General features: G+C 42.3%; 1 protein-coding gene and 1 long non-coding RNA gene across 5 annotated transcripts in view; one reads left to right on the top strand and one right to left on the bottom strand.

Moving 5' to 3' along the window:
- The window catches only part of LOC110311866, a 34,759-nt gene extending 23,937 nt beyond the window's left edge, over positions 1-10,822 (bottom strand). For both annotated transcript variants that reach the window (XR_002380005.2, XR_003835118.1), the window contains exons 1-2: positions 10,264-10,822; positions 972-1,083 (exon numbers count right to left, since the gene is read on the bottom strand). This is a non-coding gene — a long non-coding RNA (uncharacterized LOC110311866). The remainder of the gene's footprint in view (positions 1-971; positions 1,084-10,263) is intronic.
- Positions 9,884-12,361, top strand: part of Masp1 (mannan binding lectin serine peptidase 1) — a 68,477-nt gene continuing 65,999 nt past the window's right edge. Inside the window, exon 1 of one of the 3 annotated variants that reach the window (XM_021184436.2) lies at positions 9,884-10,199. In XM_021184436.2, the coding sequence (XP_021040095.1) occupies positions 10,195-10,199 (5 nt within the window). In that variant the 5' untranslated portion in view covers positions 9,884-10,194. The remainder of the gene's footprint in view (positions 10,200-12,361) is intronic. The other 2 variants (XM_021184437.2, XM_029470316.1) reach the window with 2 other exon arrangements.

The following is a 12,361-nucleotide window of genomic DNA, read 5'->3' as shown; positions in this document are numbered from 1 at the left end:
GGACTTGCAAACTTTATATGCCCCAGTACAGGGGAATGCCAGGGCCGAAATGTGGGAGTGGGTGGGTAGGGGAGTGGNGGGGGGAGTGTATTGGGGACTTTTTGGATAGCATTGGAAATGTAAATGAGGAAAATACCTAATAAAAAAAGTTAATTCAAAAAAAAAAAAGAATCACTGATTTCAACACATCTCCTGATTTAGGTTATCTATTTGACATTGTAGAAGACCGCGCATACAACCTAGTGAGCACAGTTACCAGCCGTAGTGATCTGTGTTCACACATTTCCCTTGTGAGCTGTTTTCTCCATGACTGCGATTTCACTGCTGGTAAGCATTATGCTTTGATGCTGTCATAGGAATGCTTGAGCAGGGTGCTTATAACACTACGTCTTTCCTTACTGTCAATTTCAATAAGGTTTTGTGTGCTTCTCAAATCTTCTTTTAAAATGTGAATGTCTCTTAACAAATTATAAGTCATACTTGGAGAATTTTGAACTTCGGGGATTCCATATTCAGGATTATTGTATTTAGAACTGCATATTTTGGAATTATGCTCCAACCTCAAAGAGAAATATAAAATCAAGTTGAAATATAAATACTCAACAACGTATAATCGTTTGATTTCAGACCTTAAACACTATGATGACACAAAATAATATCCACAGAGTAGCATTAAAAAACATATATAAAGAATAGACTGAAGTACAATATTAGTTAATTTCACTGCCTCCTTTCCAACTATGGGTAGATCATACAGACAGAAGAAGAAATAATAAAAGAGTGAATTGAATAATATCATCACCCAAATAGGCCAGATAGACTAATATTTCACAAAGGAAATATTTCACAAAATATGCATTTTATTCAAGTGAATCTGTTGTATTCTCCATGATACTATACAACTTAAAGAAGACCATTTTTTTAAAGGGCATTGAGACTGAAGCAATGGCTCAGCAGTAAAGATCACTTACTGCTTTTGTGGAGAACTGGAGTTCCGTCCCAGAATCCACATCAGGCAATTCATGACTACCTGTAGCTCCAGCATCAGTAGATCTGATGGCTTCTTCTGGCTTCCAATGGCACCTACACACAAGTGCATACAGAACACATTATACACATACATTCATACATACATACATACACATGCACACATACACAGAGAAATAAAAATAAAAGAAATATTTGTAAAAGAAAAAAGACATTAGATCAGGCATTTTTCAAACACAATTGTATGAAATTATACATCAATAACAGAAGTAACTTAAAAATTCAAAAGCATATGTGCAGGAAGCGGGTGCGGCCACGTGGGCCTAGATGGCACCCTGGCCCATTGCCAGGCCCCGTGTACCCCACATGTTTACTGCCTTGCCTGAACATGCGCAGTAAAACTGCATGCGTACGCAGCTCCCTGCCAAGCTAGACTACTCCACGTAATCTGGACCTGTCAGCCTATCTGTGACCAATCTGAGCTCGTTCCTGGAGTGTGAGTGAGTCTGATTGGATAAGGTGATATGGAGTGAGACGAGGTCAGTCGCCACGAGTATAGGAGAATTGCCCTTGCCTAAGTGGAGAGAGCTGTAAGAGAAAAAGCTGCAAGAAAGGAAGAAGCTGCTGCGTGGACTTGGTGTCCGTGTAGTTCTTGTCTCTGTGGGTCGGAGACTCCAGCAAATGGTGACCCATACAGAGAACGCATTGCATTGGTCGGCAACGGTAAGTAAAGAAAGTACAGGCCTTTGAATGATTTTTTTTCATACTCTGAATAGCTGTAGGGATTTCACCAGGGGTTGGGGGGAACCAGCTCAACCTTGGCTTCAAACACCTTACAGTTAAGGAAGCTGTGCTGAATGGTTTGGTGGCCACTGAGGTGTGGATGTGGTTTTATATCGGAGAGATCATAGGCAAATGTGGCATTGTTGGCTATGATGTTTGAAGACCAACTTTAACTTCTGATTTGAGTTCTTATTTGAATGTTCTTGGACCATGTGTAATGGGACTGCTATCTGAATAAAATACTAGGTGTTGAAAAGAAAGGAAGGAAGGAAGGAAGGAAGGAAGGAAGGAAGGAAGAAAGAAAGAAAGAAAGAAAGAAAGAAAGAAAGAAAGAAAGAAAGAAAGAAAGAAAGAAAGAAAGAAAGAAAGAAAGAAAGAAAGAAAGAAAGAAATTACAGGCCTGTCAGGTTCCCGGGGAAAAAAGGGACGAAGCATTAAGGATCTCAGATATAGAGATGAAGGGAATTTCAGGTTCCCCGGAAAAAAAGGGGACGGAGCACTAAGGTTCTCAGGAATAGAGACGAAGGGAATAAACAACCTGATGTAAAAACAGATTGAGGTACTTGCCTCCACTAATTAGCTTCAGGTTGTCATGAGAAATCCTATGATATACCGCAGAATTACCCGGACTGAGCCAATCCCAGGTGCTGTTCATGTATTTACTGATGGATCCAAAGGCGGCGTGGGAGTAGTTTATGTTGAAGGAAATCAACCCCAAGCTCATGTATTTCCCTATCAATCTGCACAAGCTGTTGTTGGAGCAGTTAGTATTTGCTTCCTGCATTACTCATATGGCAGGAATGTGTGTAACCTCTGTTCAGTATCAGAATTTTTCCAGAGCTGCAAATCTGTCGCGTGCAATTGGTGCGATGCTGTTAGGAAGTTGGAGTCATGATCTCGACACAAAGATGAAGGAATTGTGAGCATCGATTGTTGCTGTGAACAACACCCGTGTGGAGATTGCAACTGCAAAGCAATGGCTGAAAATCATCCAGGGAACTGTGGGATTCTTAAAAGATTGGGGAGGGATGGCCTTTTGGGCATTCCTGCTGATTGTTGTGAGTGGAGGAATGCTTTGGTGGATGGCACGTATTCGAAGACGGCACAGGGCTGATAAACGAGCCTTAGTGCAGGCTATGGCAGCCTTGGAAGCAGGAACATCCCCCCAGTGTTGGCTCAACATGCTGGATCAGTAATCAATGCCGGGTAAGACCCTCACATGTGCATACCAATCTAAGACAGGATGGTGAAAGTGAGTTCGTCAATCCCATGATGGGTAAGGATGTGGCATGGATGGGGGCAACCTAAGACAGATGTTGATCCCAGAGCTGCTAATAAAACAAAAAGGGGGAGATGCGGGAAGCAGGTGCAGCCACATGGGCCTAGGTGGTGCCCTGGCCCATTACCAGGCCCCATGAACCCCACATGTTTACTGCCTTGCCAGAACATGCACAGTAAAACTGCATGAGTAAGCTGCCTGCCAAGCTAGACTACTCCTTGTGATCTGAACCTGTCAGCCTATTTGTGACCTACCTGAGCTCGTGCCTGGAGTGTGAGTGAGTCTGATTGGATAAGGTTGTGTGAAGCGAGTTGAGGTCAGTCGCCGTGAGTATAGGAGAATTGCCCTTGCCTAAGTGGAGAGAGCTGTAAGAGAAAAAGCTGCAAGTAAAGAAAGAAGCTGCTGCGTGAACCCAACTTGGTGTCTGTGTCTTTCTTATCTCTGAGGGTCAGAGACTGCGGCACATATGGAAATTAAACAATGAAAAATTCAGTAAGTTAAGGAAGGAAAAGAGCAAAGGAAACATTTTTAAAAAGTCTTTAAAAAGTAAAAATGAAATCAAAGCACACCTAAAGTTATGAAAACCAACAGAGACAATCATAAGATGAAATGTTGAAGCAATAAATGTTCTCATTCAAATAAATACTGGGTATAGTCACACCTACTTGTCCCTGGAGCTCTCAAGAAACGTAAGGAGGAGGCTCAAAAGTCAGAAGCCAATCTTGCTGAATAGGGAAACTCTATGACAAATAAACAAAACAAACAAAACAAAAACAAAAAACAAAAACAACAATAAACAAAAACAAACCCAGAACCAAACAAATAGGAAAGTAAAAGAATCACAAGCAATTTAATAATAGACTTCAAGGACTCAAACTGGAACAATAATGACAATGATTAGCTAATTGCAATGTTATCAGAAGGAAATAAATAATAAATACTAAAGAAAAATAATTGAAATAGGCCACTCAATAACAACAACAATAAAAACCCCACCTAAAAATTATCTTTCTAAAAAGACAAGTGAACAAATAATAAATATCCATCCAAGGCAAAAACCTTTAAATAAATAAAAGTATGGATAACAGGACACTTCTGATACTATAAAACCAGGAAGGATCATAAGACACTGCCATGAAAAATTTACACCATCAATTAAACAACATAAAAGAAATAGGTAAACAACCTACCAAGAATAAATGTCAAGAAAAGGAAACTTTGAACATGTATCAGTAATACATAAAGAACAATTAGAAACTGTCCAACAAATAAAAACCAAAGCCAGAGGTTCATGACTGAAACACTTCTCAAACTCTTCTTTAAAAGTTGACAAAAAGGGAAAACATCTAGGCTCATTTTGCTGGGCCAGCATTACTTATGATCAAAACCAGACAATGATAATATAAGAAAAAAATGTTTATATGCTCAATATTAATAATATATATAGTGATCAACTCAACAGGACACAAACTAAATTCAACCATTTTTAAAGAGACCATTCAACATGACAAAATGGAATATCTATTTGGATATTTCCATTGGCTCAGTTAATTTGAACACTTGGTTGCCAGCTCTTGGTGCTGTTAGGGAGGCTGATAAACACTGAGAGATGAAGCTTCATAGGAAAAAGTGTGGTGATGGGCTTTAAGGTTTTATAGCCCGGGCTCCCTTCCTGTTTGTTCTTTGCTTCCTGGCTGCAGATAAAATGACAAGCCACCTCCAATTCCTATGGCTATGATTTTCTTACATCAATGGCTGTAACCCTCAAATTGTAAGTCAAGGTAAACTCTTCATCCTTTAAAAATATCTTGTAAGTACTTCTTATAAGGCATTCGGTCACAGCAACAAGAAAAGTAACTTATGCAGAAGTTGGTGTCAGGAGTGGGGTTGCTGCCATGGTAAACCTGATCGTATGGTTCTTTGGCCTTTGAAAATGGTTTGGGAGGAGTCAAAAGATCTGGGAGAAGTCAGGAAGTTCTTAGAGCTGCGGGCTAAGAAGCTCTAGAACGTTATGAAGCAGAGCTTAATGTTCCATTCTGATAGGTGTTTGGGAGACATGAATTCTGAGAGAAACATGACAGAGGGTTTCTGACTCCTAAGGCTTCAGAGAAGAAGGTGTTTAATGGGGAACTGGGCTAGAGCTCATTCATGCTACATTGTGTCAAAGAATCTGCATTTATCCTGGGCATGTTCTGAGTACTTAAGTGAGGCTGGATTCAAAAGTCACAACCTCATTTGTTCAATAATAGTCAGTTTTAGGCTGTGGTGTAGTTATTGCCTGCCACTCTTCTCCAGGTGTACAGTGAAAAATAGCAATGGGTAGAGCAGAAAATACATAAAACATGCAACTTTATAAAGAGAAAAGCAAGAGCAAATTAAAAGTTACAGACAAGGCAGGTGCTGAGAAATATGTTGCTCTGTCCCAGAACAATAAGGTAAGTTCTCTAAGGCCAAGACCACATCCATCACAGCTTCCATATTTGAAAGAAGAGAACTTGAGGGTAAACCTTCAGCCTTAGAGGTAGACCCCCTTACCTACATGTGGCAATGTAACAAGCTCCCTCCACTACAGAGCACCACCGTCCATGTCCCTCATGAAACCATGAATCAATTTTTTATCTGTCAGATAGTCTTCCAGAAAATATATATGTTAATTTGTTGAGTCTATGCATCCCTTATATCTAATTAAATTATATTGTATATCATAAATATAGAAAATTTTGTACTGTAGTGCAATAATTGAAGTGTCTAACCTTTTTCAGGACCATGGCCATTCTGACTGAGATGACATAGAATGGACCTCAATGACATTTTAATATGAATTCCCTTGATGGCTAAGGATGCTGAATATTTTTCTACTTGTTCTTTGGCTCTTTGTGAACTGTCTGTTCATTTTATTGTTTACTTGGGATGTTTGACTTTAGAGCATTTAGGGTTTTCAGTTCTTCAGGTAGTCTAGGGATTAACCTGTCAGACAAGTAGGTGACAAAGATCTCCTCCTGTTCTCTCTGTTGTCTCCTTACATTATGTCCTTTGTTCTGTAGATATCTATTAATTTCACAAAATAATGTGTCAATTCTTGATTTTATTTTGTGAGCTGCTAGAGGCCTTTTCAGAAAGTCTTTCCCTGTATCTATATCTTGACACACCTTCCCCATGCTTTTCTCTAACAGAATCAGAATTCCAGGTCTTACATGAAGCTTTTTTTTTTTGTCACTTTTCAATTGATTTTTGTACAGTATGAAAAATGGGAATCTAGTTCCATTCTCCTACATGAGGGTACCTAGTTTTCCTGGGACTACTATTGAAGAATGTTTATTTTTAACATATGTGTAAGTAAACAATGTCTATTATATGTGAAAGACCCTAAGCACTTTGTCAGAAAACCCTTAAAACTGATAAACACAGGAAAGTAGGAGGATCAAAAACAAAATAAAAATCAGTTCCTTTCCTATATGTGTTGAGAAAGGAAGCAGGAAAATAATCCCACTTATAATAATGCTTTATGTGGTATGCATTAAAAATGGTATAATCGTGCCAGGTGGGGTTTCACAATGTCAGATTCAGCAACCACACTGAAGTGAATTTAGTGTCCCTGGATGAAGCATGGGCTTTCTTTTAATTTCCCACAGTTGTGATGACCTGGAAGGTCTGAAGGCAATGGTATTGGGCATTGTCCTGGTCAAGGTGCTGAGCGACCAAACGTTTAGTTTTTGTTTTGCTTTGGTTTTTGATTCAGATGTCACTGTGCCTCCTAACTAGCCTTGAATTTGCTGTCTTCTTGCCCCTCCTTTGGGAACAGGGATTATAGTTGTGCTCCACCATATCTGTAATTCTAAATTGCCTCAAGCTCTTTATTTATTTCTTAGATATTCAAGAGGAAGCCTGACTTTCAGACTTTGACCCCCTGCCCTGCCAAAGAACAACCCACTGACCAAATTCTTTACATTTTCTGACACATTCATAGCGTTCCAGAAACTTTCACTCAGACACTACAAAATAAATACTTTGGTAGAAAATGTAAACCCCGGTGTTCCAGGGTAGGAAAACTATAGGACTCACTCTCACAGAAGCTGCCTTTCTGATAGGGCTTCCTAACTGTGGCATGAAGGCTAGGGCTCTGAGCTCACCCCTGTTGTCCCCATTTCTTTGCTTAGAACTAAGAACTATTGGTTCCTTGTGTGCATTTTAAGCCACTTTTTGTCAAACTTTTAAAGAGACTAATTGAATCTTTCCAAACATAATTTTTCTTAATAGCCGTGATAGGATTCTGAATAATGAATGACGACACTGTCAGAACCACAGAGAAAGCAAGCGACACCACTGTGGGGTTCCTCTGGCCTCCTACCTCAGTGCAGGCAAGCAGCCTCTCATTCCGTGCATCTTCTCAAGCCCACATCATGTTCTGTGTGCTCTCACTCAACGAACTGATACCTCCCTAAGAAAGTAGGTGACTTGCCTGAAGCTGCAACTACTGGGACTACAGACCAGTGCTCCAAACCCCAGAGCGGCACGGCCATCCTCTCACACCTGGGTATGATGGGGACACCTCAGGGAGTCTTCATCAAAAACATAGTGCAAGCCAGTGGGCAGCTGCAGGAGTCACACACCCAGAGCCTCCACTGCACCTCTGTGACTGTGTGCATTCCAGCAACTCCAACTGAGCCTTGGCTGACACCTAAGGATGCCATATAGCAGGTCTGCTGCAAATTGCTAGAATGTTCACTCAGAATACCCTTCAAGTGTCTCCCATTGATCATTGGCAGTCTTTAAAAAGCTAGGGCAAGAAGCTATTTCTGGAAGTCTAATTGCTCTCTGTGACACTTTACAAGGGGTAGCTTATGGCTTTCCCTCTCAAACTCTTCCCTCTGTGCCCAGATCTAGAGTGAACGCCTTTCCTAAACATATGCTAACTCCAGAGAGGGTGGGCTCAGCTGCAGGGAGAATTGCCGGACTCCTTCCCCAGGCAAGGCCACTGTGCACTGTGTGCGTCTTGCCAAGTTCTTTCTCCTTTGGTTTGAAAACCCTTGTGTATTCCAAAAGAAATGCAGCCCATGTGTTTCTGATTCATTTACACTTAAATCATTAAAATGTTTTTTTGTGAGAGTTATTTGATGTCTAAAGAGCCTGACAGTCTGCTTAATGGAGATTTTACAGGGTTTTCTTTCTTGTCCTGCCTGAAACAGAGACCATTTCTCTCGGGTAATGCCTGAGTTCAAACCTCCCTCCTCATCACACACACTTACACTACATTATCAGCCAGAGCCTCATAATCATGCCAATCACACAAGGCTGGCACTCAGGAGAGCTAAAATGGAGAACTTGGAGGAAAGACAAGAAGGGGTTACAGTAAATGTCAAATCTTTGCTCCCCCAAAATACATCAAGGAGAGCTATCTCAGGGTGGAGAATGTGTTTGGCACCTCGATTCAGGTGGCAGGTGGCCTTCTGCATGACTGAAAAGCAGCTCATCCTCAGATTCTCACTTGTGCCTCGTTACAGTTTCCATTCAGCGAACAAAGAGATGGGATCAGAAACAGTGCTGTACACAGCCAGGTTGGTCAGAAAACACAGATCACAGCTAAAGTCTGGATCAGCATCTAAAGCGCTTGAAATAGTTCAGGACTCGGTTTTTCTGTTAGTGGATGTATGTGGTTTGCAAACGCCGCATGCTCTATGATATGATACTGAGGCATGGTGTCATGGAACCCATGAGAGATGGACTTCTTCCTCCCTTCCTAAGTGTATGACCACTTCCTCTGGGCACTTTCTTTACTGGAGTTCTAATGCTACCACAGACCCGGACAAGGTTCTGGAAGGAACGAGTGGGGCCAGGGTTAGCACCCAGTGGCCGTTCTAACAGCTGGCTTGAGGTGGCAATGGCTTCAGAAGTGGTAGTGGGATTCTGGGTGCCTTGGCCAGTCCTATAATCTTGTTAAGACATCATTTTCCCACCTGGAAAAGATCCATCAGAGAGAACCCTCAGAAGTTTGTGGAAGTGATTTAGATAGCATTTGTGCCTGGTGCTGAAATGATGCAGGTGAGCCGGCCCACCCACTTCACACTCTCTTCAGTGCAGGCTGCCACTTTTGTGTGTTGGGGTTATTACTGTGGAGGGGCCTCTGTCGGACTGAGATGTCTGCAGAGATTATACTGTGGTGGAGTTACAGTAGGGGTTAGTTGTGGAGAGGGTTATATGTGGTGCTGTCTTTATGAAGAGGGCTCTCTTATTATTCAGCTCAGCATAGATCTGCTGTACCGTTTCTCCATGGGGCCTGAGGCACTGACAGCACACAGGCACAGGTCTTTCTAGATGCATGGGGCACCTGGCTCTCTGGCTTTGCTGAAGCCTTTTTCCCAACTGGGTAAATTAGATCTCTGCATGCTTGCAGTTAGACAGTGCCACACAGCAGCCTTTCAAGTGGGGAGAGTAAGTAGCCAACTGCAGAAACTGGTGCTCCTTCACCAGCAGGGCCAGCCACAAGGTTTTCAGAAGAAAAACAAACAAACAAAAAAAAACAAAAAAAACAACAAACAAACAAAACAAAACAACAACAACAAAAAAAAAAAAAAAAACCTGTGGATGTCCACAGACAGGCTGAGGCTTGGAATCTGCATTCTTTTTTATAATATCCTAGAATTGCCTTTTTAGTTGGCTGTTTCTGTTTAATTGTTCTTTTGCTGGGGTCTTGAAGTAGAACAATTATAGCCATCAGGCAAGGGAGGCTGAAGAGAAATTACTCTCTCTCTCTCTCTCTCTCTCTCTCTCTCTCTCTCTCTCTCACACACACACACACACACACACCTCTAAGTCTCTCAGATTTTTTTTTCTCAAGGGCTGCAGTCCCTCCCTAGGAGGGGACTGGCTAACAGATCTTCCAAGGAAACAGTCTGTCAGGTCCCTCCGAGTGTACATAAGCTCAGACAGAGAGAGGAGAGAGGGAAAGCCAGAGGGAGAGGGGGAGAGGGGATCTGTTGCAGGCAGGAGAAGGCGTGACCTGAATGGAGAATGCCAGCCAATTCCAGAGACACACAGGGACCTCAGAACAAAGATAAGGCATCGCTGACACCACACCGGGGACTGGGACGAGCTCACAGACAAGTCCGGCAGAAGGAACCAAAGCCAGGAGCACACAGGGCAGGAAAATGAGGTGAGTGTCCGGTCAGGGGACCAAGTGGAGGGCTGGGTCTGACCTCGTCTCAAGGCAGACTCACCTGCTTATCCTCTGGGCGGCTGGGGATGGGGGAGTCTCATCAATCCTGGGGGCCCTGTCCCTGGGGCACCTTCCCAGGGACTCCGGAGAGTCGCAACTTGAAACCAGATAGTTTGTGCAAAGCCTGCTCCTGGAGAGGCTGAGGCTCAGATTTCTCTCTCTGCCAGCGCAGGGTGCTGCCTACTGGCCAATGCGATCCTCCTCCTCCTGCCCACAAGGCTGATTCTTCCTTTTGCTACTCGGCAAAGAGCAGTGATTTCTTTCTCCCAACACTTTGAGAGTTAGATAATGTGTTTGTGTGTTTATATATTTTTTTCTGACCGGAAAAGACAACAGTTCCCCCCACAGCCTCGCTTGTGGTTTCTTGAGCCTTCAGAACTTTGCCAGTTAAACCTCAATTTAGAAAACTAGAAACCTGTCCCCATTTTACAGTTCCCTATAAATTCTGCATTTCTCACTGAAATCAGAGGCAGCTGGTGACATGAATCAGGCTAGGAAATGCACCAAATGGCTCTTAAAGAGACACCACAGTTTTTTAAAGGAGCATGTGGGATTCAGAAACCTACCACTTTAAATTCTAATGGGCTTGAAGCTCTTCAACCTTCCCTGTTTCTTGTGTCAATTCATGTCCCTCACCAGGCATTTCTTATAAGCTTTACCAGAGTCTGAAACCCCAACTATCCTAATTATTGTTATCACTTGTAAGTGTCAAAAAGAGCAAGGAAACACACTCTGGAGATGTGTTAAGTCCCTACACACCTATTTTCCATTGTTTTCCTTTAAATCAGAAAAGTTTCTATTTGTTTCTTTTCTTCAGTCACCTGGTAACTTGCTCAGTCCAGGGCCAATAAAGAGTGAGCTTCCATCTGTGTAACTTTGGATTGCATTGACCTATGCCTAGGAGGAAGAGCTAAGTCTCTAAAAGTTCATTCCGTCATTCTGATCTTGTAAAGTTGTCCTTTGGTTTTGTTCATTTTTCCCTTCTTCTGAAACAATGGCTTTTCTTCCTTTGTACTGTGGAATGATAATCTGCCTTACCTGTGCCTCAGCCATCCCAAAGCACACCTTTGTATATGCTTAACCCTCAATTAAGGACAACCCTCCCAGGTATTTCGTTCAACATTGTGTCCTCGTTTCTGATCTCCATCCCTCAGACATGGCATCTCTTCCTTTGTTCTCATCTGTGGCCATAATTCTTGTCATCTCTGGCATGGCTTCTGATTTAAATGTCCACTTCCCACTTCCGAGGGATTTAACCAATGTCTTCATCTTTGTAGGTCTTCATGGTCATTCGACCAGCACCTAACATCATGTCCCTTTCCTAGTAGAAATTCAGTAACTATGACAGAGTCGAATTCAATTAGTGAATATCAAAAAGAAGTTCTAAGAAAGTGTCCTGCTGGCTGTCTCTCAGGGGTCTGGACTCACAGGCACTGTGAGTCACTTGAGTCACTTTCATGAGCATTGCTTCATCCTGGCTTCGGGTTTCATGTGACATAAGGATTAATGGGAACATGAGATAGAAGCCGTTAAGCAACTTGCTCAGGGCCACACTGATGATCTGGAAAAGGCCCAGTCTCATTCTTGTGTCTTTGGGCTCCAATCATTTTCCTGATATATTCTATGAGGCTCTCAATCCCAGCTGCAGATTACAATGGTCTATGGTACTCGAGGAATGCCAGTCCCCAGGCGATAGAACAGAGTTTCGTGCACAGGGGAGGGGCTCAAACATTAGTATTTTTTTTAAATTTCCACATAAAGCTATGGGTTTTTTTTAATTATTTTTTCACAGGATTAATTGCTTTGGCCAGATGCCTGGGCATGATACGGGCATGGACCCAACTTCTTCTCTGAGCTTTTGTTATTCTTTTCTTCTGTTGGAGTTAATTCACCATATGGTATTTGGCATGATATGCCATCTCTTAGGATATACTTTTCATCGTCTGTCAAGTGAGGCTGGTGGGTAAGGGAGCTCTTTAGTCTCTTCCAACACCGAATCTTAAAAATGGAGTGTTGGTGGCGTGTACATTGAAATGAGCAGAGCAAATGGAGAAGCTAGGGCGTGCCCCTGACGCCACAGTCTGACTCTCCCAGCTTCT

Source organism: Mus caroli, chromosome 16 (assembly GCF_900094665.2).
Source record: "Mus caroli chromosome 16, CAROLI_EIJ_v1.1, whole genome shotgun sequence".
Taxonomy (NCBI): domain Eukaryota; kingdom Metazoa; phylum Chordata; class Mammalia; order Rodentia; family Muridae; genus Mus; species Mus caroli.
The sequence above is the reverse complement of the archived record's forward strand: the minus strand, read 5'-3'. Positions and strand labels throughout refer to the sequence as shown.